Source organism: Pipistrellus hanaki, assembly GCF_964339955.1.
Source record: "Pipistrellus hanaki genome assembly, chromosome: 11".
NCBI classification, from domain to species: Eukaryota; Metazoa; Chordata; class Mammalia; order Chiroptera; family Vespertilionidae; genus Pipistrellus; species Pipistrellus hanaki.
Window position 1 is genome coordinate 4,742,064 of NC_140513.1, and position 25,030 is coordinate 4,767,093.

The 25,030-nt window shown below is 58.8% G+C and overlaps 1 protein-coding gene across 16 annotated transcripts in view; it reads left to right on the top strand.

Moving 5' to 3' along the window:
• The window catches only part of ST6GALNAC6 (ST6 N-acetylgalactosaminide alpha-2,6-sialyltransferase 6), a 30,965-nt gene continuing 5,935 nt past the window's right edge, over nt 1–25,030 (top strand). For 3 of the 16 annotated variants that reach the window (XR_014796405.1, XR_014796406.1, XM_084899707.1), the window contains exons 1-7: nt 16–188; nt 587–672; nt 5,552–5,740; nt 8,941–9,353; nt 10,942–11,049; nt 22,614–22,701; nt 24,304–24,483. Coding sequence is in view for 14 of the 16 variants with exons in the window: in XM_084899707.1 (XP_084755833.1) it covers nt 661–672; nt 5,552–5,740; nt 8,941–9,353; nt 10,942–11,049; nt 22,614–22,701; nt 24,304–24,483 (990 nt within the window). In the remaining 2 variants the exon portion in view is untranslated. Of the gene's footprint in view, nt 189–522; nt 673–5,551; nt 5,741–8,940; nt 9,354–10,941; nt 11,050–12,516; nt 13,414–19,542; nt 19,690–21,473; nt 21,496–21,602; nt 21,665–22,067; nt 22,366–22,613; nt 22,702–24,303; nt 24,484–25,030 lie in introns of those variants that run through there. The other 13 variants (XM_084899705.1, XM_084899697.1, XM_084899699.1 and 10 more) reach the window with 13 other exon arrangements.

Consider the following 25,030-nt stretch of genomic DNA (forward strand, 5'->3'; position numbering starts at 1 on the left):
GCCCGGGATTCGCTGGCCCCGCCCCCGCCGCGGGCAGTGCACTTTCGCCTTCCAGCTGCCAAAGCTGCGGCTGGGGCGCTCCCTGTGCCCGGAGGCCCGGGGTTCCAGCCCGGCTCACCCGGCCCGCGGGCCATGGAGCTCCGAGCAGCGGATCCAGAGCAGCCGGCAGGTCCCAACCTGCCCTCGCGGTTAGCGCTCGGCGGGAGGAGGGAGCGGTGGAACCGGGTAGAGGGGCGGAAATCCTCCTGCCTCTCCCAGGCCTCGGCATGCCCCGCGGGTAGTGAGGTGGGAGGGTGGGTGGCGGTCGGAGCGCCGGGCTCCCGGTTCCATCTGACCCAGATCCAACGGGTGACCTTGAGCCCAGGGTTCCCCTTCTCTCTGCCTCTCCTTCCTCATTTGCACAATGGGATTTGGGTTGGTGGACGTGTTCACAGGACCGGGACAGCGCTGCCTGGTGTTTGGGGACTTCGATTTTTGCAAGATCTTTGCCTTGACTCCAGCCTGTACCCTCCCCTGCCTCAGTTTCCCTGGGAAGGAGCTTCCTCTGAGGCCTGGGATCCAGCTCTGAGTCTCTGGGTCTTGACAGGTGCCTGGCTCCCACCCCTTCCCAGCCCGGGAGACAGCAGCCCCCCTGCTGCTGAGCGGCAGCGACAGCACAGCATGAAGGCTCGGGTAAGTGGGAGAAAGGACTTGGAGGTGGCTCTGACACAGCAGCCTCAGCGGCCTCGCTCGCCCCAGAACTGACACCTCTGACCCCTCTGAGCTGAGGAGAGGGCAGACTGGCCTCAAGGTCCAGCTCTGATCTAGCGGGCGGTGTGGCCCCAAACAGGCGGCGTTCTCTGGCTTCAGCGCCCCCATCCCCTGTGAAATGGAGATAATACTGTCTTCTGTGAACATCCTGGGGCTCACCCAGGATGGGAGTGGCTGTGGGGTGACAGTTCAGTTTGGCTGTTCTTGATGTGAGCCCCGGCGTGGGAGAGAGCCAGCCAGCCCTGCCTGAACGGAGATCTCTGGTCCCTCTCGCGCAGGCACCGGATGCCAGGCCGAGGCTGAGTACTCGGGGGCTGGACAATCCCCACCCCATCCCCCAGCTGGCCACACAGACATTTATTTTTAGAAGCTGATATGGTTTGTGGGCAGAAAAAGTTGTGCTTCATCGAAATATTCGGGGGTGGCGGGCTGCTTTTGCACCTCTGGCTTTCTAAGAGCACAGCCAGCTGCTAGGCATTCCTCACAGGTGGCTGAGGCCTGGGCCTTGGCAGGCTTGGAGGAGGTCAGAGAGATACAGGTGGTGACAATGGTAGCCCAGGACAGGATGGCAGCCCTGGGTCATGACCTCTCCCCCAACCACCACCAACCCGGGCACCCCTCCTTGAAGGCTTGGTTGGGCTGTCACAAATGCTGATGGCAGGGCAGCCCTCCGGTAGGGCTTCTTAGTTCAAGTGGCCTTTGGTACATGGCTTCTGGAGGCAGTAGCTTTCAATTATTGAATTTTCCTTCCTTCCTTCCTTCCTTCCTTCCTTCCTTCCTTCCTTCCTTCCTTCCTTCCTTCCTTTTTTGATTTTTAGAGAGTGATGGAGAATGAGAAACATTGATTTGTTGTTCCATTTATTTATGCATTTATTGATTGATTCTTTTGTAAGTATATTTTTAGAGGAAGGGAGAGGGAGAAAGAGATAGAAACATCAATGATGAGAGAATTATTGATCCGCTGCATCCTGCATGGCCCCTACTGGGGATCGAGCCCACAACCTGGGACCCCTCAGTCCACAGACCAAAGCTCTATCCACTGAGCCAAACCAGCTAGGGCATTGTTGATTCTTTAAAAAAATTTTTTTAAATATATTTTATTGATTTCAGAGGGGAAGGGAGAGGGAGATAGAATCATCAATGATGAGAGAGAATCATTGATTGGCTGCCTCCTGCATGCCCCCTACTGGGGATAGAGCCTGCAACCCAGGCATATGCCCTTTGCTGGAGTCGAACCTGGGACCCTTCCCTCCCCAAGCCAATGCTCTATTCACTGAGCCATCCAGCTAGTGCTGATTCTTACATGTGCCCTGACGGAGGATTGAACCTGCAATCTTGAATATGGGGATGATGCTCTAACCAACTGAGCTACCCGGCTAGGGCAGCCATTTCCTGAATGACACATCCCTCACATTCCTTCTCGGCATCCTTACTCACGTAGACTGCTGACGCACATCATGGTCAGCAGCCTGGCGGAGTGCTACTGAGTCAGCGGCTGGAGGGATGGAGGATGTCATCCTGGCAGCCGCAGTCCAGGGTCTGAGGGGGCTGGTCGCACTGCCGATGAGCGCTCTCCTGCCCTCACGTGCACCGTACTTTTCAGTATACAGAGCACTTCCACCTATTTTGTAGAGGCGGAAAGAGGCCCAGAGAGGTGGAGAGACATACCCCAGGCTGCACAGTGCACCTCGGCTTCTGCTTGAGAGCATGGGCTCTGCAGCCTGGGTTTGAGGGCTCAGGACCCAGTTTTCTTGCTGTATGGATCTGAGGTACACACTTCATTCAAATCCATTTCCTCCGGAGCCTCTTGTGCACTGGGCCTGGCAGCCCAGAAGGCGTGGTTAATGGAGACTTTGGATTCTGCTGATGTTCTAGGAGCTACTGAGCTGGAGTTTAGACCCAGGAAGCTGGGGTACAGCCCCCCTATAGAAGCTTCTATGAGCCCCAGGGACCTACATCCCCACCTTATTTATTTTAAAAAAATTTAAAATCTTTATTGTTGAGATTATTATAGATGTCCCTCTTCCTCCCATTGCCCTCCGCCACCTGTTTCCCACCCCACCCCAGGCCTTTGCCGCTCTGTGGTGATACATATATAAGATCTCTGTTTAATCTCTTCCACCTTCCACCCCCTTCCCTCTGAGAATCCTCAGTCAGTTCCATTCCCCTGCCTCTGATTCTATTTTATTCACCAGTTTATTTTGTTCATTAGATTTCTTATTCGTTTAATTTGGTTTTTAGATTCAGTTGTTGGCAGGTATGTATTTGTTGCCATTTTGTTGTACAGATTTTTTATCTTTTTCTTTTTCTTCTCCCTCTTCTGAAAGAGGTTTGGTGGTGATGAACTTCTTTAGCTTTTTCTTGTCTGTGAAGTTCTTTATCTGACCTTCAACCCTAAATGATAGCTTTGTTGGGTAGAGTAATCTTATTGTAGATCCTTGCTTGTCATCATTTTGAATATTTCTTACCACTCCCTTCTGGTATGCATAGTTTCTGTTGAGAAATCAGCTGACAGTCATATGGGCATTCTCTTGTAGGTAACTAACTGCTTTTCTCTTGTTGCTTTTAAATTCTCTCTTTGTCTTTAGCCCTTGACATCTTAATTATGATGTGCCTTGGTGTGGTCCTCTTTGGGTTCCTCGTATTTGGGATTCTCTGGACTTGTAAGTCTATTTCTTTTACCAGGTGGGAGAAGTTTTCTGTTATTATTTCTTAAAATAGGTTTTCAATATTTTGCTCTCTTCTCTCTTCTTTTGGCACCTCCATAATGTGAATGTTCATATGCTTGGAGTTGTCCCAGAGGCTCCTTACACTATCTTCATATTTTTTTATTCTTTTTTTTCTTTTTGCTCTGGTTGGGTGTTTTTTTGCTTACTCATATTTCACATAATTGATTTGATTCTCAAAATCCTCTACTCTACTATTGAATCCCTGTGTATTATTCTTTATTTCAGTCAGCGTACACTTAATTTCTGACTGGTCCTTTTCCATTTTTTTTTTTTTTTAATGGAAGGTTTTGGAGGTTTCTAGAAGATTCTTGAGTAACCTTATAACCATAGTTTTGAACTCTATATTCAGTATTTTGCTTTCTCCCATTTCTTTCATTTGTGACATGTTTCTTTATTTCCACATTTTGGCTGCTTCCCTGTGTTTGTTTCTATTTATTGAGTAGAGCTGCTATGTCTTCTTGAGTTGATAGAGTGGCTCTATAGCAGCGTTTTTCAACCGCTGTTCCGCGGCACACTAGTGGGCCGCGAGATGTTGCCTGGTGTGCCGTAGGTGCAGACAAGACAAGAATTTTATAATTTTTCACTATTTTGTTTACTTAATATTTCATAATAAAGTAATTATAAAATACTTTCTTTGTGTTTATTTGATTCCTATTCAAGAGAATTACTTTATATATGGTCAATATAGGCACAGAGTTAAATTTTTTAACATTTTCTAATGGTGGTGTGCCTCGTGATTTTTTTCATGAAACAAGTGTGCCTTTGCCCAAAAAAGGTTGAAAAACACTGCTCTATAGGACCCAGTGGCTCAGTCTCCCCAGTCACTTGAGCTGGGAGCTCTAGGTGCACCCCTTTGTGGGCTGTGAGCACAGTCTTATTATAGTTGAGACTTGATTGCTGTTGACCTCCAGGAAAATTGGTTACCAGGACCAGCTTCGACTACAGTGGGAGAGCTGCAGTGCAGGAGACACCCTTATGAGGCAGAACTTGCTTCAGTGGGGCTTTGGTGCTCACTGAGTCACTTGAGTGTGTTGCTTATGGATGTGAAGAGTTTTAATCTGGTATTGTCTCACACTGACCACTGGGTACACTGGCTCTTGGATCTCCAGGGAGGTGCAAAGTCAGCCACTGCCTGGGGTCACCCAGTGGGAGCTACAGAGAGATCTGCAGATTCCTCCTCTTTGTATCGGGTTTGGAAGTGCCCAGATGAGGCCCAGCTGTGAAGCAAGGCAGGCTGGTGCTGGTGCTGGTGCTGGGTCTGGTATTGATAGATTTGGGGCTCCCTGACCCAGCTTCAGCTTGTTTGAAATTTTAGTCTGAGCAAAGGACAAGCCATTCATATGCAAAAGCCACTGCAGGCAGCTTGGGTGGGGTTGTAAATTGGAGGCAGAGTCTTAGGGAATTACGAGGGCAGAGAAAACAGAAATGGCTGCCAGTCAGCCCTGCCACCAGGGAGCTCCCAGCATAGGAGCAGTGATCCCTGTGAGCACCTCAGTCTGAGAGAAAGCCGCCTCTGGTTCCTGCCCTGATGCCAGACAATCCAGTTCCTCCCCGTGTGTGTCTGTGTCCCCCAGAGCCTCGCTCTGGTGCTGGAGCTCAGAGGAAGCGGGATCTTGTAAGTTCAGTTCATGCACCGGCCTTTTAAGAGGAACAGCTGGGTCAGTGAGCCCCAGTCTGTACTGGTTTTTACAGCCCGTAGTTCTTACTGCCCGTACAGACTTCTTTTCCCTGGAACCCTGGGCTGGGCGTCTGGTGTGGGGCTGGGACTCCTTGCTCCTCCGGTGGCCGCACAGAGATGATCTCCCTCCCGATTCAAAAGGCGGAACACGTGGATGCTGGACCAGCCTGTTCTGCACCTCTGCACCTCCTACCAGCCTCAGTGTGCTCTCTCCTTTACTCTCTAGCGGTAGGACTTCCGTTCAGCCAGCCTTCCAGAGGCTCTGGATGGCTGGTGAACTGTATTTTGGTTGTAATTTTGATGTGGTTGTGGGAGGTGGGGGGTTTACAGGCCGCCATCTTCCTACTTTGCATGTATTCCCCACACCCCCACCTTATGACTGCTGTCTCCCCAGGGCCGGCTCCTGCTCATCGTCCTGTGCTCCGTGGGCTTCTCTGCCGCCTACGTCCTGCTGTGCTGCTGGGCCTGCCTGCCCTTCTGCCTGGCCTCCTGCCTGGGCCCGCGCCCACACCTCTCAGACGCCAGGCCCACGGCGCCAGGGCCCCTGCCCTTCAGTGGGTACAGCCGAGTGCCAGATGGGAAGGTGAGTCAGCCCGGCAGCAGGCCGGGGGTAGTGCGAGCTGGGCTCCTGCCAGGGCAGCCTGGACCTGGCTGGGCTCCTCTGCTCACCAGCTGTGTGGTGTTGAATAATCACTTCACCTCTCTGAGCCCCAAATTCTAAGAGGAAATGGATTTTTAAAAAATATTTTTTTATTGATTTTTTTTTTTTTTTTTTACAGAGAGGAAGGGGGAGAGATAGAGAGTTAGAAACATCGATGAGAGAGAAACATCGATCAACTGCCTCTTGCATACCCCCTACTGGGGATGTGCCTGCAACCAAGGTACATGCCCTTGACCGGAATCGAACCTGGGGCCCTTCAGTCCGCAGGTAGATAGATGCTCTATCCACTGAGCCAAACAGGTTTCAGTGGGAATGGATTTTTAAAAACATTAAAAAAAAAATCTTTATTGTTGTAAGTTTTACATATGACCCCCTTTTTCCCCATTGACCCTCCAGCACCTCCCCCCTCCCAGGCCCTCAGCGCCCCGTTGTCTGTGGCCACGGGCTGTGCATCTATGCACACAAGGTTCTTGGTTGATCACCTCCCACCCACCCTCCCCGCCTTTTCTCCTAGAGTCTGTACTCTGCTCCACGCTGAAGAATTGTTTTTTATTTTTCTTAAATATATATTTTATTGGTTTTTTTTTAAAGAGAGAAAGGGAGAGGGATAGAGAGCCAGAAACATCGATGAGAGAGAAACATCAATCAGCTGCCTCCTCCATACACCCCACTGGGGATGTGCCTGCAACCAAGATACATGCCCTTGACTGGAATCGAACCTGGGACCCTTCAGTCCGCAGGCTGACGCTCTATCCACTGAGCCAAACTGGTTTCGGCAGGAGATGGGTTTTTTAATTCAACACATACCACCTGGCCGCTGTCAGCCTTGCGCTGGGGTGCTGGCCCAGAGCTCCCATTCCACCGGGAGACGGACATCATCCTAGCGTGCTGCTGAGAGGCGCATGCGCGCACCTTCAGATCTGCCTGTGGACACAGAGCTGCTCCTTCAACACGTGTGTGTTTGGCGCCTTGAATGCGTCTGGCCTTGTGCTGGTTGCTGCTGGGGGTGGAGATGCCACAGGGGAAAGTCATGACCACACAGTGCTGTCCCTCTCAGGAGAGACAGGGTGCCGGAGCCCAGGTGCCGAGGCAGCTGTGCCCCTGCTCTAGCCGCACCCACCTCCCATGCCAGCTCTGCCGGGCGAGGTCAGGGCACATCACACCCCTCACCCTGCTGCCAGTGGCCCCGCACGGTCGTTTCTCAAAGGCGTCCTGCCTGCCTTGGCCCCCGGCGCCAGGGAGTCCCTCTCTGAGTGTTGGTCGCAGGGAGGTGCCCTCAGGGACCCTGGCTTGGAGGAGACCTATTTTGGGTCTTCATTCCTGAGTTGCCACCTTATCTGTAAAGGATGGTCGTTGTAGCTTCTCTCTCCGTAGGGCTGCCGTGAAGGTTCAGCTGGGGGCCCCGCAGGCTTGGCCTGGAGTGGGGTTGGCCAATGCTGGGGGACCCTTCCAGCATTCCTTTCAGACTCCGAGCTCATGGGGGTGTGGCCTGAGCCTCTGGGTTTGTTAAGAGAAGCAGGAAGTCCCAGTCTTGACTGCCAAGGCGGCTGGTTTTATAGATTAGGGAATAATTAAGTGTTTTGAAGACGGTGTGGAGTAAGAGGAACAGCTCCTGGGCTGGCTGTGACCTTGGATCTGAACAGATCCCGGGGGTCAGGACGAGCTACACGGAGGGCAGAAGGAGGAAGTCTTGCTCTTTATGACTGGGTTTGGAAATGGTTCTCCGAGTTCTTAAGTCAACATGTGAGATACGAAATGTCCCTGAGTGGGATATGACAGTGTGTTTTTATTAACTGGAATTAATGTTCCCTCGCCTTTATCAGCCTCCGTAAACCGCCTTCCCCCCGCAGGGCACGGAGGCCGGGGTAGGGAACCAGTCCAGTACTGGGAGACCGGACCCTGACCCCCAGGAGTATTGGCAGGCCGTTGGCTCCGCTTCTGCCTCTTGGGAGATAATGAGATGGGGGTTGGCCCTCCTTGTGTCCCAACTCTGTGCCAGAACTCCCTAGGCATTTACATTTATATGTATGTAAATTTCAGAGAGGAAGGGAGAGGGAGAGAGAGATAGAAACATCAATGATGAGAGAGAATCATTGGTGGGCCCTGCCCCACACTGGGGACGGAGCCCACAACCTGGGCATGTGCCCAGACCGGGAATCGAACCGTGATCTCCTGGTTCACATGTGGATGCTCAACCACTGAGCCATGCCGGCCGGGCTCTCCAGGCATTTTTAATTGAATCCTCAAAACCTGGTCGAGTAAATGCTGTTTTTATCCCCATTTTACTGCTCCGGGAATTGAGGCCATGCAGCTGGGCACGGGCGGAGCCAGGATTCCGGCTCAGAATCTGTGTCGCATTCTTGTGGACACTAAAGACTGCTTTAAAAATGTTTTTCTTTAATTGACTCTTAGGAAGACGGGAAGGGAAAGGGAGAGAGAGAAACACCGATGTGAGAATAGAGCATGGATGGGCTGCTGTCAGCACACCCCCTTACTGGGGACGGAGTTTGTGACCCAGGCATGTGCCCTGACTGGGAATCAAACCAGCAACCTTTCAGCGCCCGGGATGGCGCCCGCCTAACGGGCCACACCGGCCGGGGCTAAAGACTGTTTTTACTTACTAAACTGGGCACATGAGTGCGGCTCCGGCAGAGGACGGAGTGACTAAGAAGGATTTTGAAGAGTTGGCGCTTATATTTACTTGACAAACACATATATGGCGCCCAGCCTGTGCTTAGACACAGTGCTAAGTGCTTTATAAATATTTGCCCATGTGACCTCCTAACGAATTCCCGATGAAGAGCTGGTTGGGGCCTCGGCAGTAGGAACAAGGGCTGTGCGTGGCTAATGAAAAACACAGGGCTCTGAACCAGACGCTCAGCTCTGCCACTGCTGTGGGTGCGGCCTTGGGAAAATCACTCCGCCTGCCCAGCCTCAGTGTCCTCGTCTGTAAAATGGGTTGATAAAGTACTTTGATACTTTGATAGAGGTCAAGTGAGGTCAGTGGATGTTTTCAGGGGGAGGAAGCAAAGGGCGGAGGTTATATGCCCACACCCCTCTCTCTCTCTCTCTCTCTCTCTCTCTCTCTCTCTCTCTCTCTCTCTCTCTCTCTCTCCCTGCAGCCATTGGTCCGAGGGCCTTGCCGCAGCTGTGCCGTGGTGTCCAGCTCCGGCCAGATGCTGGGCTCGGGCCTGGGCCCCCAGATCGACGGCGCGGAGTGCGTGCTGCGCATGAACCAGGCGCCCACCGCGGGCTTCGAGGCGGACGTGGGCCGGCGCAGCACGCTGCGCGTGGTCTCGCACACGACGGTGCCGCTGCTGCTGCGCAACTCCTCGCACTACTTCCAGCAGGCCCGCGACACGCTCTACGTGGTGTGGGGCCAGGGCCGGAGCATGGACCGCGCGCTGGGCGGCCGCACCTACCGCGCGCTGCTGCAGCTCACCCAGATGTACCCGGGCCTGCAGGTGTACACCTTCACCGAGCGCATGATGGCCTACTGCGACCAGGTCTTCCAGAGCGAGACGGGCAAGAACCGGTGAGCGGCCCCGGGGCCTCCCTGCAGCCCTGCACTCAGGGGAGCGGGGTCAGAGAGACCGTCCTTCATCAGGTTATCTCAGAGCTCCAGGCGGCGGAGAGGGGCGCGGGGCCTGAGAGCACTGACGGCGCGGGGCAGCCAGGAGGCTCTTCCCTCTACCCGGCCGCCTCCCCACATCTGTCTCCTCCCCCCAAACCCCCGCCCCAGCTCAGGAAACATAGCGCCCAAGTTTCCACCCCCTCCCCTCCTTCCATCACCTGCCGCACACAACAGGTCTGGAATCTCACAGGTGCCTCTGTGTGTCCCCCGCTCCCCGTGGTGTCTGCTGTGTGAGCTCCAGCCACCCCGCGAATTCGTCCCATCGGCCTCAGTCACCTGCCCTCTGCCTGCAGCAGCCTCGATTCCCGTGGAGAATAAATCCAGGCTCCACCTTCTCCCCTCCCCTGGCCTACAGGCCTCGTAGGATTCGGCCCTGCCTGTCCTGGTCCAGCCACGCTGGCCGGCTGGGCTTCTCACACAGCCACACCGGCTCTCACCTCCGGGCCTGGGCATCCGCCGTCCTTCTGCCTGGCACGTTCTTCCCCCCAGTCTCCCGTGACGAACCCCGTCTTGCCCTCTAGGCCTGCGTGGAAGGTCACCTCCTCAGAGAAGCCCTCCCTGATCACCCACCTGATACTCTTTTTATTTTTATTTTTATATTTTATTGACTTTTTACAGAGAGGAAGGGAGAGGGATAGAGAGTTAGAAACATCGATGAGAGAGAAACATCGATCAGCTGCCTCCTGCACACCCCCTACTGGGGATGTGCCTGCAACCAAGGTACATGCCCTTGACTGGAATTGAACCTGGGACCTTTCAGTCCGCAGACCGACGCTCTATCCACTGAGCCAAACCGGTTTCGGCCACCTGATACCCTTTATTCCTTTGCTTCCTCGTCTTCTCAGCTGTTCTCTCCCAGCTGCCTCCTCCTCTGAGAGGAGGGCATGGCAGATCCAGCTTGAGGGAATGAACCGCCTCCGAATGCCCCTGTGCAGGCGGAGGTGAGCGGCCCTCAGGTGGGAGAGCAGCCAGTGCTGGTGTCTGAGTGAAGGTGTGAAGGCACGGGAGTGCTCCTGGCTGGCAGTGCTCCCTCCCCACAGCCACCTGTCATCATCCCCATTTCACAGATGGGTCACTGAGGCTCGGGTTCGTGAGCAAATCAGATACCCCCGTTTGACTCCGGACCACCCCCTTTCCCACTTCCAACCCCTGCTCTGCTGCCCCTGCTCTCCCCCGGAGCTCGGCCCTTCGATCCGGAGAGGCCTGGCCAGGGCCCGCTCCCATCTTCCCAAGGTTCGCTCAGGGCTGCAGACCTCAGGTGGTGAGGCGTTGGGCAGATCCGGGTGTGTGTCCAGCTCTGCCCGTGCCCACTGCAGACCTCGGGCCGGCTCTGTCCCCTGCCCGGCCTCCCCAGGGCCCGCTGCGGGGGTCCGGGTGAGCGGCCTCAGCTGGGAGGGTCCCGGTGCTGTGGCGGAGAGAGCCGAGGCGGCTGGGGCCTCCACAGCCCGGTTCTGAGGGAGGGCGGCCGCTGACTGTGCTCTCCCCGCAGGCGGCAGTCTGGCTCCTTCCTCAGCACCGGCTGGTTCACCATGATCCTGGCCCTGGAGCTCTGCGAGGAGACCGTGGTCTACGGCATGGTCAGCGACAGCTACTGCAGGTCAGCCGGCCGGGCCCGGTGGGCGGGGGCGCCGGGGAGGCCGGGAGGAGGCCGGGCCTCACTGGCGGGTCTGGGAGCCGCGGGGCGCGGGCGTGTGGGCTCCCGGGTGGGTGGGGTGGGTGGTGGAGGCAGGGGCATCCCTTGAGCTGGTGCCCAGGAGGAAGGGGCTCAGCCTCTGGGTCTGGCTCGATGCCATCTCCACTCTGCCCGTGTGGCCTGAGGCCAGACACGCCACCTCCGCTTCCTTATTGTGAAAGAGGGAAGCAGTCACGCTTCTTCAGGAGGCTGTGCAAACATTTACAGAGAGTCACCTACAGACGTGCTCCTGGCAGCATGGGGGCCAGTACATGTACGTGACATATGATGTCTGAGTTTCCACGTTAGCTGCCCTTCGATTTCAGCACTGTCGTAACGCTAAGTCCAGAAAGGGTCTCCTGTTCTCACCCTCTCTTCCCTTTGGGACTTATTTGTTAAGCATGTGGGTGAGATGGCAGGAGCCTGTGTGCCCTCTGCCAAGGCACCTGGGCAGACCACCTACGGGCATGATGCCGGCGAGTAGGTGGGTGGGTGCCACAGGGCATAAGGGTTCCTTACTAGGAGCCTCGACCAGGAAGGCACTTCGTAGTCTTCATCTTTTAAAAAATATATATATTTTTATTTATTTTATTTTATTTTTATTTTTATTTTTTTAATATATGTAATTTTTTACTATATATTTTATTGATTTTTCACAGAGAGGAAGAGAGAGGGATAGAGAGTTAGAAACATCGATGGGAGAGAATCATTGATCAGCTGCCTCTTGCACACCCCCTACTTGGGATGGGCCTGCAACCAATGTACATGCCCCTGACCGGAATCGAACCCGGGACCTTTCAGTCCTCAGGCCGACGCTCTATCCACTGAACCAAACCGGTCCCAGCTATTATTATTTTTAAATATATTTCAGAGAGGAAAGGGGAGAGAGAGAGAGAGAGAGAGAGAGAGAGAGAGAGAGAGAGGGAGAGAGAGAGAGGGAGAGAGAGAGAGAGAGAATCATTGATTGGCTGCCTCCTGCACACCCCACACTGAGGACTGAGCCCACAACCGGGTATATGCCCTGAATTGAACTGTGACCTCCTGGTACAGAGATCGATGCTCAACCAGAGCCAGGCCAGCTGGGCGGTAGCCTTCATCGTTTTTTTTTTCCTGTGGACGCAGCCCAGAAGGTGGATGCCACCTCTCCCGTGTCTCAGACGGGTGACTGAGGCTTGCGGGCGGCCGCTGCCCTCGAGTCCACCAGCTTGCAGAGGCGGAGCCAGGGATCCAGGGCTGGCCTTCGGGTGCCCACGCTGCCCTGCTCCTCCGTCTGCCCGCCTCCCCCTGCGGGAACGGGCCCGGGAGCCTGTAGCTCCGGTGAGGGTGGCGAGGCCGGGGGGGCGGCGGGAGGCCGGAGCGGTGGTGCCCACCCGTCCCTGCCGCCCGTCGCAGGGAGAAGAGCCACCCCTCCGTGCCTTACCACTACTTCGAGAAGGGCCGGCTGGACGAGTGCCAGATGTACCTGGCCCATGAGCAGGCACCCCGCAGCGCCCACCGCTTCATCACCGAGAAGGCCGTGTTCTCCCGCTGGGCCAAGACGCGGCCCCTGGTGTTCGCCCACCCGTCCTGGCGGGCCCCGTAGCGTGCCCGGCCCGTTCCCTCCGCTCAACCAAAACCTCTAACTTATGGATCCTGCCTGTGCCACGTGCGGGGGCCGGCGCTCCTCCGCCCCCGGGGACATCGGAGCCGTCTTGGGGCTCCTGACTTGAAGGGGAGAAGAGGGGCCATGTGACCTGTGTACACTCCTCCCATCCCCCTCCCTGAATAAGCTGATTCTTTTTTATTTTTAATATATTTTTATTGGTTTCAGAGAGGAAGGGAGAGGGAGAGAGAGAGAGAGAGAGATAGCAGCATCAGTGATGAGAGGGAATCATTGATCGGCCGCCTCCTGCACGCCCCACACTGGGGATGGAGCCTGCAACCCGGGCACATGCCCTGACCGGGAATCGAACCGTGACCTCCTGGTTCATGGGTCTACACTCAGCCACGGAGCCACGCGGCCGGGAAATGATCTGACTCTGACACTTTGGGGTTCGTCCCACTTCGGTGTCTGTCCCGTGGCCTTTGCCCCCAGGGCTGATGGCCCCCACTCACCAGCTTCGTGACCTTCGACCTTGCGCCAGCCCAGGCCCTTCCTCTCTACCCGCCCGCCACCCACGGCCGGTGCCACCCTTCCGAGCTGGCTGCCTGGTCAGGGCAGCCCGGAGCTTGGTGTCCGTCGGGTGAAGGGCCTTTGAACTGTGGCTCGCCAGGGCCACCTCGAGTGTACGGGTAAACGAGTTTTCTGGAGCCCTGTCCGCAGTGTGGCTGTGTGTCTGGGGGTAAGAAGTGGGGCTCCTCGCCTGCCACCATCCCATAACCCAAGTCCCCGGCCCTCCCCAAACCCACAGCTGCTGGGCCTCTGGCCATTTCCTCTGCCAGAGTCTGGCCGGGGCTGCACTGGGCTCCGCCCGGCGCCCAGTGGGCAGAGGGTGGAGTGTCTGGCTGGGAAGGAAAAGACTTGGGGTGAGAAGGAAATTCCTCTGGCCCCCGCCACGCCCCTGGGCCAGGGTCCAGTTCCAGGGGCCTCGCCAGTTAAATTCCCTGTTAACGGATTGGTTACACTGCAAGGGAGGAGTCTGGGGGGGGGGGCGGAGGGGGGGGGGCCTGAGGCTTGTCTCCTCTGAGCTTCACTGCCCTCACCTGGGCGGTGGGAACGGCTTGCCGCCAGCCACCAGCTAGCAGGGCGGCAGCCCCGGGAGAGGGGCTCCGGGGGTGCAGAGCAGGTGCAGCCATCAGCTGAGCAGGGTGGGGTCCCCGGTCTCAGAGCTGAGCCTGAGCCCCAGAGTCTGGGCCCCGAACCGAGGGGTGGGAAAGGGCCACAGGGCTTCACACCCCTCCTTCTCTCCCTCCCTCCCATCCTCCTTCATCCGGAGCCCAGGAGCCTGGCTCGTGGAGGACCAGCTGGGTTAGAGCCCGGGGCCCCTTCAGGGGGAGGTGACCCAGCAGTTGCCCGGAGGGCCCTACGCTTGCTGAGCTGCTGATGCGACTTGAACTTCTGAGTCGTGTGTGTCTTTAACAAGGAGGGGCATGTTTTCATTCTGTGCGGAGGGGGGGGGACCCACAATCCTGCAGCTGGCTGTGCGAGGGAGTGTGGGCGACCTTCTCCAGAGAGGCCGGAGACCTGGCACCCGGCCCCCAGCATGCCTCTGGCGCCTGCCTCCCCTGCGCAGTGCCAGGCAGGCCCCGGAGGCCCCGCAGCGTGGGCGGCGGGCGGCGGGCGGCGGGCGGAGGGGGAGGGCAGTGGGCGGCGGGCGGCGGGCCCTGGGCTGGGCAGAGGGAGCTCTGTGGGGGGAGGAGGAGGCTGGCAGCTGGACCACAGCTGCTGGGCTGGCGGCGGCGGGGTCTGAGCAGGTGTGTCGGCAAAGTGGGGGTGGCCTGGCAGGCGGGGTCTGGTGGAGGAACCGGGCGCAGAGGGGGCCTCTGGAGTCAGAGCTACCTCGTTCTGCTCTGCCTCCGCGTGGGATCCTGGGATTAGTGCCTCTCTGGGCCTGTTTCCTCGTCTGTGCGAAAGTGTCCTTCCCTCACAGGATGGATTCGGAGAGGTGGCTGTTCCGGGCTGACGCTTGATATGTGGGTCGGTCACCCTTGCTCTCCCATCGTCCTTGGCGGTGACAGAGGGGTGTGGAGCCCCCCACTCCCTCAGTCCCCCTGCTCACAGCCTCGGCCTTGGGCTCCAGGGCCCAGGCCCGCTGGTCCCGAGGGGCTCAGACTGTCCCTTCTCCCGGGCGGTTGCCTCCTCCCTCGCCCTTCCCTGGAGCACCCTGGCTGTCCCCTCGGGGGCAGGGACAGGTGCCTCTGCCCTGTCCCTGCCCCCAGGCAAGGTGGGTGCTTACTGCAGGGCTGGTCCAAGGAGCATGTATTTCTGGCCTTTGTGACCTGCCAGGAGCCACCCCAGCTACTGCCTTCTGGGGGCTCCTGATGGCCGCCAGCCTGCAGGGGCCTCACCGGGGACCCCCCTCTCTCTGCCACGGCTCCTGCAGCTTCCGGGGGTGAGTTGGGGCAGGAGCCCCCCAGCTCTGAGGAGTGTGGGGGGAGCACCCTGGTGTGCAGCCCCTCTTCGGGCCTCTGTCCACATCCCGGCTCCTTGGTCCCGTCAGCAGGCCAGCTGGGACCTCCTAGGTCCTCCTCCTGGGGCAGAGGGGGGCCGGGGGAGCCCCACAGCCTGGAGGGGTCCTCAGGAGCCTCCGTCCAGGTCGGAACTTGGGGCCAGGCCAGGAACTCTCACCAAACCCATCGCCGGGAGAGGAAAGGTTCTGGTCCACACCCATGTCCGCCCCGGGGCCCATCTCTGCGCCTGAAGAACCAGGTTCTTCCTGGTTCCCGACCCTCCCCCAGCGGCTCTCCAGCGGTCTGATCCATGGCCCTCCTCCCCTTGTCCTTCTCCGCATAAGCAGGGGCTGTCTGGGGGCCCCGTGCATGCACAGCATTGATGCAGGACTGAAAAGCGTAAGTTCCTGGTAAAGCCAGAATAGATCATTTCCTCAGACCTCCACCTACTTGATCTTAGTAAGTTAGTAACCTGATTAGGGCTGCTCCTCCCTGGCTCTGCCCGGAGCCCAGAGGGGAATTTGGGGCACGTCCTGTTCCCTCGATGGGTCCCGGTTTCCTCTCTGTAAAGTGGGAGCGAGGGAGACAGCCGAGGTCTCTGAGGACTCTTCCCGGGACCCCGTGGGAGGGGAAATCCTGACCGCAAAGGACGCCGAGGGCCACGGAGGGGGTCACGCCCGGTCCCCAGCCCGGGGCAGGCCGGGCTGAGACAGGCCATGGGGGAGCGCTCAGCGGAGGGGCACACCAGGAGCCCCATCCGTGGAGATCCTGGCACGGTGGGCGCGGGCAGGCCGGGGCCTCAGAGCGGGAGGCCTGTGGCCATTCATCCCGGGGCCGCACACGCTGAGCCTGGCTTCTCGCCGGAGGGCTGGGGCCGCAGCGCCTGGCGCACAGGCTGCGCCGAGGCCTCCGGGGGCTGTGCAGAGTGCAGAGTGCCTGTCACAGGAGAGCGCCCAGGAGGCGTGGGAGCCGTGTCTCGCCGTGACTGAGGCGGTGGGTATTGTTCTCAAAGCGAGTCTGGAGGCTTTGGCTGGAAATAAGTGATGAGAAATGTATTAAAGAGCCTTAGGGCTTGCAAACTGGAAAGACATGCCACAGCCAGGTGTGCCGGAGAGGGAAGAAAAGTGGAGGGTCCCGTTAGTAAAAAGTACATTCCTGCCGGAACCGGTTTGGCTCAGTGGATAGAGCGTCAGCCTGTGGACCGAAGGGTCCCGGGTTCGATTCCGGTCAAGGGCATGTACCTTGGTTGCGGGCACATCCCCATTAGGGAGCGTGCAAGAGGCAGCTGGTCGATGACTCTCTCATCGATGTTTCTAACTATCTCTCTCGCTTCCTCTCTGTAAAAATACGTAAAATATATATTTAAAAAAAAAAAAAAAAGTCCATTCCTGAGGGAAGCACCCCTGCACCCCAGCTCTGGGCCGGTGCCGGGGTGATGTGCTCCGTGGCTGGTGCTCACCATGCCGGGCTGGCCCAGCGCCACCCTCCCCTTCTCCCTCAGGCATAAGCAGGCCCCGGGACGGTGAGCCAGCCCCACCACAGAGCCTCTTGGCCTGAGCCTGTGCGGAGACATGGCAGGCCTGAGGGGGGCGCTCCAGGCCCGGGGTTGGCCCGGGAGCTGGGCTGCAGCGCCCTCATTTCCAGAGGCCACTGGCCCGGGTCGGGGAGAAGGGCTGAGGACAGGATGCCACACCCAGCGCAGCCACCAGCCTGCCGGGCGGCCTCTGGTGGGGGCTCCCCTTCTCTGAGCCCCGGCAGCCGGTTCCTCGGGCTTCCTGCCTGCGGCCCTGGCCCCTGCTCGGTGGTTTTCCACGCCGGCAGGCGGCCAAGCGGGGCTGGGATGGGCTGAGGCTCAGGAAGCAGATTGCAGTGGCACCAGAGGGCAGGAAGCCTTGAACCCTTGGGCCTCCCCTCTGGTGCCCACTGCCTCGTGGCCATGTCTCCAGAGCCTGGACGCTGGACCTTGCCCTGCCCCTTTTGTTTTCATTAAAAACAAAGTGATAGTAACTTATTAAATTAGTCCAATGCAAACGACCTGGACATTTATAAAGCAAAGAGGGAAGGTAGCACCACCCCACCCACCCCGAGTCCACTCCCCAGGGAAACCCCTGCCCGGAGTCCCTCTGAGATCCCTTCGGGCATCTGCTGTGTGCATTTACAAACATGTACACATCTACGGTTGTGTTTTATGTGTGTGTGTGTGTTTTTTAAAGGAATCATGCTACATATACAGCTAATTTTTAATATATTTTCACTGATTTCAGAGAAGAAAGGAGAGGGAGAGACAGAAACATCAGTGATGAGGGAGAATCATTGAGTGGGTGCCTCCTGCTGGCTCCCAGCTGGGGATGGAGCCCGCAACCTGGGCACTCGCCCTGACCGGGAATTGAACACCGTGACCTCCTGGTTCATAGGTTGATGCTCAACCCCTGAACCACGCTGGCTGGGATGCAGTTTACTTTTTATAAATTAAAAACTAAGTTTTGAGTATAAGCATTGTGTAGCCATTATCTTAAAATTTTTAGAGCCGAGCCAATACCGGTGTGGCTCAGTGGATAGAGCGTCAGCCTGCAGACTGAAGGGTCCCAGGTTCGATTCTACTCAAGAGCATGTACCTTGGTTGCGGGCACATCCCCAGTGGTGGGTGTGCAGGAGGCAGCTGATCGATGTTTCTAACTTTCTATTCCTCTCCCTTCCTCTCTGTAAAAAATCAATAAAATATATAGTAAAAAAAAAAATTAAAAAAAAAACTTTCAGAAAATATAGTTAAGCCAAAAGAAAGAGAGAAAGAGAGAAAAAAAAAAGCAGCTCATAATCTCACCATTCCAGAAATAACCACTATTAACAATTACTCACTGGGCTAGGCAAAAGGTATTTCCTTATTTTCATTTCTCTTTCCTATCTTCCTTTTAAAATACGGCGGTACACACATGACTGCATTGGTCATACCTGTAAGTTATAAAACATAATATAATGAACCTCTCGAACCCATGTCCCACTTAAAGACCAGACCTTCACGAGAAATCCACCCGAGTGTTTCCTCCCCTCCCCCACTCCTCTCCCTCCCCAGTAGACAGCCATGCTCTTGGCTTTTGCTTTGAAAACTTGAATCACTCTGATAGGCACCAGCTACCTCCGGCCCCTGGCGGGGAGAGGCGGCCTGCTGCCGGCTATATGCTCACACAATGTATCGTGTGGCTCATCTTCTTCTGAGACTTGTCTTTCTCCTTCCTTATGTCTCTCAGATTCATGCTTGTAACCGCCGCTCCTTCGTTTCCCCTGCTATTTCACATCTCACACTGCGAAAGGACTGCCATGTAGAAAAATCCCCTTCTGCTGCTGATAGGTATAGGGGTTGTTTCCAGGTTAATATCATTTCAAGCCAGTGGTCGGCAAACTGTGAGCCACATGCGGCTCTTTGGCCCCTGGAGTGTGGCTCTTCCACAAAACACCACGGCCTGGGCGAGTCAATTTTGAAGAAGTGGCATTAGAAGAAGTTTAAGTTTAAAAAACCTGGTTCTCCAAAGAAATTTCAATCGTTGTCCTGTTGGTATATTTGGCTCTGCGGACGAATGACTTTGCCGACCACTGATTTCAAGCAACGCTGCTATGAACTCTGTTGCTGACGTAGGCAAGAATTCCTCCAGGGTCTATACCCAGGAGGGGAATGCATGTTTTCCAAGGGGGATTCTAGGGATGCAGTTCCTTAGCTTGCTTCCTTCACGTAAACATCCTCTGTGCATCCTGGCCAGCTCCTGCCGGTACATATTGATCCGCACCATTCAGTCCAGCAGGCCTGAACCTCTCATAACCTCTGGATGATCAGCCACTGGCCCCTATAGGGCTCCTGGCTATTTCTCACTGTCACCCGGAACATCATAAGAAGTCCTAACATTTTTGGCCCTTACGCCACCCCCGATGCGGCGGTGCTCCCTGTATGCCCTATGCCAGCGGCAGGCCGGGGCAGGGGAAGTGAGTGCCCGGGCCACACGGAAAGGGGGCAGAGCAGGACGGAATCCAAGGTGGGTGGCTGCGGGGTGCAGGCTCTGGAGGCCTGGCTAAGGGGGCCCAGGGAGAAGCTCAGCTGGTTCCAAGCGCAGGGCGCTCTGGGCCTCAGTTTCCCCGCTCCGGTCGTGGGGCGGATAAAGCGGGATCGAAGAGGCCATGTCGCTCACTCGGGGGTCTGGGAGGCTGTTTTTATAGCCACCACGCGGCACAGAGGAGACAGCCCGCACACCAGGGCCGCCCGCCCCTCTCCCTTCGCTGGGGCGCCGCCCGGGCGGAGCCAGCCCGCCCCCTGGCGGCCGCACCGCCTCCCAGCCCTGAGTCCGGCGGCGACGGCGGCGCTAGGACCCGGCGGCCGGCTGCGGCGGGCCTGGGCGGCCGGACGAGCGGGGCATCCCGGACCCGGCTCTCAGCCCCGGCGCCATGTGAGGGGGCTCGGGGGCCGCGGGGGGCCGGGCGCTCCCCGGGGAGGTGAGCGGCGCCGAGCGGGGCGGGGGCAGCGGGAGGGGCACTGCCCGCGCCCGGAGGCTCCGGGGATGGGGAGGGAGGGGGTGGGGGCCCGGGGGAGGGGTGCCCGAGACCCACTCTCTGGTCCGGGTCCGGTGCCTAGGGGCTGTGGCGAGGTTCGCGGGGCCCCTGCCGCTGTCCACGCCCCCGGAGCTGGGACCCGGCCACGTCCTCCTCCCGGCCGGGCCTAGGGCTCGGACCCCCGGATGTGGGAGTTTGGGGGTCAGCGCCCAGGGGGTGCGGAGGAGGAGCCGCCCCCACCCCGGTGCGCCCCGGGCACGGCGCCCCCCCAGCGGGAACCAGGCGCCCTCCCCCTGCTCCTCCGAGCCCTCCGCCCACGCTGCTCGCGGGGGCTCCGGACCCCGTGGGAGGGCTCCCAGGCTGGGCGAGGCCAAGCCCCACCCAGAGGGCAGGGTGCGGTCCCCCCCCCCCCCCCATCCTGAGGGCCCGGCCTCCTGCAGGGCCCGCTGTGGGGCCGGGCCCACGCTCCTGGCCCGGTGCTCCGGCGGCTGTCTCCCAGCCTGGGCAGGGCGCTCCCAGCAGGCCTGCCCCCGGGCCGGGCCAGAGCTGGGCACTGAGGTGGACGAGGTCTCCCTCCAGGATCCGCCTGGCGTCTGCCCCACCTCAGACCTGCGGATCCAGGAGGGAGACCCCGTCCCCCTCAGCCCTGGGCTGCTCCCTGGGCTCCCCCGCAGCAGGCTCTGACGGCCCCTACCAGGCACGTTGCCTCTCTGAACCCCAGTCTCATGGGTGGATTGGGCCGTGAGAGCCCCTACCAGGCAGTGCTGCCAGGAAGACTGAGCGAGTGGGTGACGCCTAGCTGGCTCCCGCGTCCATTCCCGTTAGAGGAGTGAAGCCGCGGAGCCAGGGGTCAGAGGGGGGGACTGTTTTGCTGGCCAGCCGGTGAGCCAGGCCTTGAACAATGAATAACCCCCGGGTGAGCAGCCGTTGGCACCGCCCAGCCCCTGCCAACCCGGGGCTCCCCTTGCCACCCACACGGGCTGGAATCCTTCCAACGTCCCCGTGGGTTACCGGCTCTTATTCCTCCCATTTCGCAGATGAGGAAACTGAGGCTCAAGGGGGCACGGACTTGCCCTAAGAAGGCCTCTCAGCCAGTAGGTAGTGGAACCGGGATTCACACTTGAACCTGAGGCGCTGTATGGACCATGGCCTTCTCAAGAGCAGGATTGTGACGGGGCTGACCAGGGCACCATGGTCCCTGGCTGAGGGAACTGATCAGGCAAAGGTGTGGAAATTGGGGGTGAGGGGAGGGGTGCGTCTGGGAACTGGGGTGCTCTAGAGTGTCTGGAGCAAGGGGCATGTGGAGGAAAGAAGAGCGAGGGAGGAGGCCCAGCTAGAGGCTCAGCCAAAGGCCCAAGCAGCTCTGCCTATAAGGGCCTGGAATGCCAGAGGCCCCTGGACGGATGGGGGCGGCCCTGGCATTCTGGACTCCCCCCTTTCGCTCTCATGGGCTCCGAGTGGAAAAAGACAGGCCACGCTTCCCTTCTGATGAGCCTCAGTTTCCTGATCTGCACTTGGGGAGAGGCCCTGGGCCTCCCTGCCTGGCCATGAGGGCCTGGGAGAAACCCAGAAACCCGAAACCCGGCCGGAAGGCAGGCGGGGGTTTGGGGGGGTCGGAGGGGGCGTGGCAGGCGGAGGCGGGGTTGGGCGGGGCGGGGCCGGGGCTTAGCCAATCAGGAGCGGCGTGTGTGCGCTGTGGCCTGAGGTCCTCCGGCTATTCCTGGTGGCGGTGCCGGAGTAAACAGCCAGGTCAGGGGGCGGGGATGGTGGCTGGAGCCGGAGGCCCGGGGAAGGGAGGACGCAGCCAGGGATCCCCCGAGCCCCCAGCGTCTCCCTTTGCACTCTGCCAACCTTAGAGGCCTCTGGACCTGAATCAGCCGGCGGCGGCCGGGCACCAGCACTTGTGTCCGTGTGACAGGTGGGGACATGGGGATCTGGAGAGGAGCTGGGTCCTGCGAGGAGAGGCTGGGGGTCGGTGGGGGGGCGAGGAGCAGACCTGGGCTTGCTCCCTCCCGGCAGAGGCCCTGAGGCTGGGGCAGGAAGGAAGGGCTGCCCGAGGGGGCCTGGTCCCCTGCGGACCCCACACCCTCTGAGGGTGGGGCAGTGATGGTTGCCATTTGACAGATGAGCCTTGTCCTTAACCCCTGAGTTCTTACCGTTAGTGAATGAAATCATTCCGCCACCCTCTGCACCGTCCTCTGGGCTCCGGCGGCGCAGCAGGATGTGAGAGCTCTCAGCCCGCCCAGGAGGTGACAGTAGGGGAAGTTCCTGGCCCACCGCGGGCTGGGAGGATGAGAGGCGTGAGCAGGGTGCAGGGTGCAGGGGGGGGGTGCCGACAGTCCATGCAAGACCTGGAAGGGTGCGGGTTCAGAGGAGTTGGGGACCTACAAGGAATGTTGCTCTATTCCAAGGTCCCGGGGACCGGAAGCAGGGCTTAGAGGAGGGGTGTCTGCGGGATTGGGGGGACAGGCCCCCAGCAGGGGAGCCAGCTGCCTGGGAGAGCCGGGGTGAGGAGAGGACCCTGCTGAGAGAGCAGAATAGCAGAGAGCAAGGGGCAGGGAGAGAGGCAGGGCTGACCAGGGGACCATGGTCCTGGCAGAGGGCACTGCTCAGGCAAAGGTGGGAAAATTGGGGTGAGGGGGGTGCGTCTGGGAACTGAGTGCTCTAGAGTGTCTCAGCCCTGTGACCTCAGGCAGTTTCCTGCCCTTTTTGGGCTTTAGTGTCTCCATCTGCAGAATGGACGCAGCGCTGAGTCCTGAGGTCGTGGGCAGGAAGGAGAGCTGGCAGGGCTGGCAGGGACGGTGGAGCCTCTGACCAGCCGGACGTGTGGGAGGGCACTCAGGCCGCGACCCTCTCTGTGATTGCAGGTGTGAGCCCACGTCCCCGCCCCCTGGGCCGCGTGCACGCTGGCTCCTGCCCCTCAGCAGACGCCGGAGAGAGATGAGTAGCAACAAAGTGAGTCCTTCTTCCCTTTTGTCCCCATCCCAGCCTCTCCCTTCTCTCCGCAGGGTGGGCTTCGGACCCAAGCCACCACAGGCCTCCCTTCCGTGCTTAGGTGAGGCCGGTGCCTGGCGGCCCTGGCTGGGGCCCGGCTGTACTTACTGTCTGTGTGGCTTCTGGGCCCAGGGCCAAGGTGACTTGCAATGCTGCGCAGGGGTGGGGAGAGGGGGGTGGGGGTGGGAGGTGGAGGTGAGCGGGAGCCTGGAGGAGGGGGCAGAGGTCAGCCAAAGATGACAGAATGTTGTGCGCATCCTTCTGAGGGTGTCCCCATCCTCCATCCATTCATGCTTTCCTGAGCACCTGCTGTATGCCTGGTCCTGCGTCCCCCTTCCCAGAACCCACTGCAGCCCAGCCCAACCCCCTCAGAGCCGGGGGGCTGGGGCAGGCTGATGTGGGTGAACCAGTTTGGGTTCAGTGGGCAGAGAAACCAGAGAGTAATTTGAATAGGGCCAGTTTAATGTAAAGAGTTATTAACCGGAATTGGGCATTGGAGTGATGAGGGATGGGAACTCTAAGGAATGCAGGAATAGCAGGTACAAGGAGCAGCCGCCAGCCCCGGGGCTGAGGTCCAGGCCCCGGGTGGCAGAGAGAGAACTCAGTGTGGTGAATCCACAGCCCCCCCACCCCTCCGGGGCACCCAGCCTCCGCACAGATCTGCTCCAGGGAGGGCCGCTGCTGGCCTCTGGAGGTTGCAGGTGGCTGGGTTGCTGATTGAGCTCCGCTCAGGGGAGGTGGTGGTCACAGCGGGATGCGGAGGCACCGGCCTCTAGAACTGCCGGAGGGCAGGCACTGCAGGGCCCGGAGGAATCTGCTGAGTGGACTGGCACTGGAGATGGCATGCTGAGGAAGCCAGGAGCTCAGACGCTGGAAGTAAAAGCCTTTCTTCCCGCAGTGTCTCTCCAGCGCCCTCTACTGACAGAGCTTAATCAGCAGTTAGCTGGCAGGAAAAAGCAAAGAGCCCAGACCCATTCTCACAGAGCTGCCAAAAAGGGTGAACTCCGAGCTGAGGAACAGTGCCCGGGGAACCGGCACAGGGCTCAGCGATCGGCACAGGACCGGCTCCGGGCTCCGCCGCCTGGCAGACCGCTCAGATGCATCCCCGTGGGCCACGTGGACGTGACTCTGCTGCCCTGTCACCCCCATGGCGGCGCACCGTGTACCCCGGCAGCCCAGGCCTGAGGAGACCCCTCCGGGGGAAAGGGAGGATGAACGTTTATGGAGAGTTGCTGTTTGGAGAAGGCCTCTCCTTTGACTGTCCCCCCTGTCTCCAAGCACCCTTCCCGCTGCAGGAATCCCTCTGACACCCACACTCACTCTGATCCAGCCGACCTTCCTTCTGGGACCCCCCTAGGCTCCCATCCCCACCCTGACCGCTGGGGAGCAGTGGGGAGCGAGACTGACCCAGTCTTTGGCATTGTGATCCGTGCTCGGGGCTGCGGGAGGCCTCCCCGGAGGAGGCGGTGTGTGGGGTGAGGAGCAGGCGTCAGCCAGGTGGTGATGGGGCAGGGCGCCCCGCCCGCAGGGCACGGGGACCTCACCAGGCCTCTCCCCTCTCAGGAGCAGCGGTCAGCAGTGTTCGTGGTCCTCTTTGCTCTCATCACCATCCTCATCCTCTACAGCTCCAACAGCGCCAACGAGGTCTTCCACTATGGCTCCCTGCGCGGCCGCAGCCGCAGGCCCATCAACCTCAAGAAGTGGAGCATCGCCGACGGCTACGTCCCCATCCTTGGCAACAAGGTGGGGAGCCGCTTTGGGGAGCTGGTCCTCCCCGTTGCCTCCCTCCTCCTCTTCTCTCCACTCTCGCCATCCCTCCTAAAGGAAGGGTGGGCCCAGGAGTCCAGGCCCTGGCTCAGAGAGGAAGGGAGAGCGGGAGAGGGAGAGGAACAATGATGAGTGAAGATCATGGACCAGCTGCCTCCTGCACGCCCCCTACTGAGGATGGAGCCCGCAACCTGGATATGTGCCCTGATCGGGAATCGAACCATGGCCTCCTGGCTTGTGGGTGGATGCTCAACCCCTGAGCCATGCCGGCCGGGCCAGCCACGAGTTCTCGAAGGCAGGCATGGGGTCTCCTTTGCTGGTTGCTCTGTCCTGAGTACTTGGCCATTACTAGCTTCTTAGGAGTATTTGTTGCATGCATGGGCTTCGGTTTCTCTGCCTTTAAAATGGGCATAATTGCCGAAACCGGTTTGGCTCAGTGGATAGAGCGTTGGCCTGCGGACTGAGGGGTCCCAGGTTCGATTCCAGTCAAGGGCATGTACCTTGGTTGCGGGCACATCCCCAG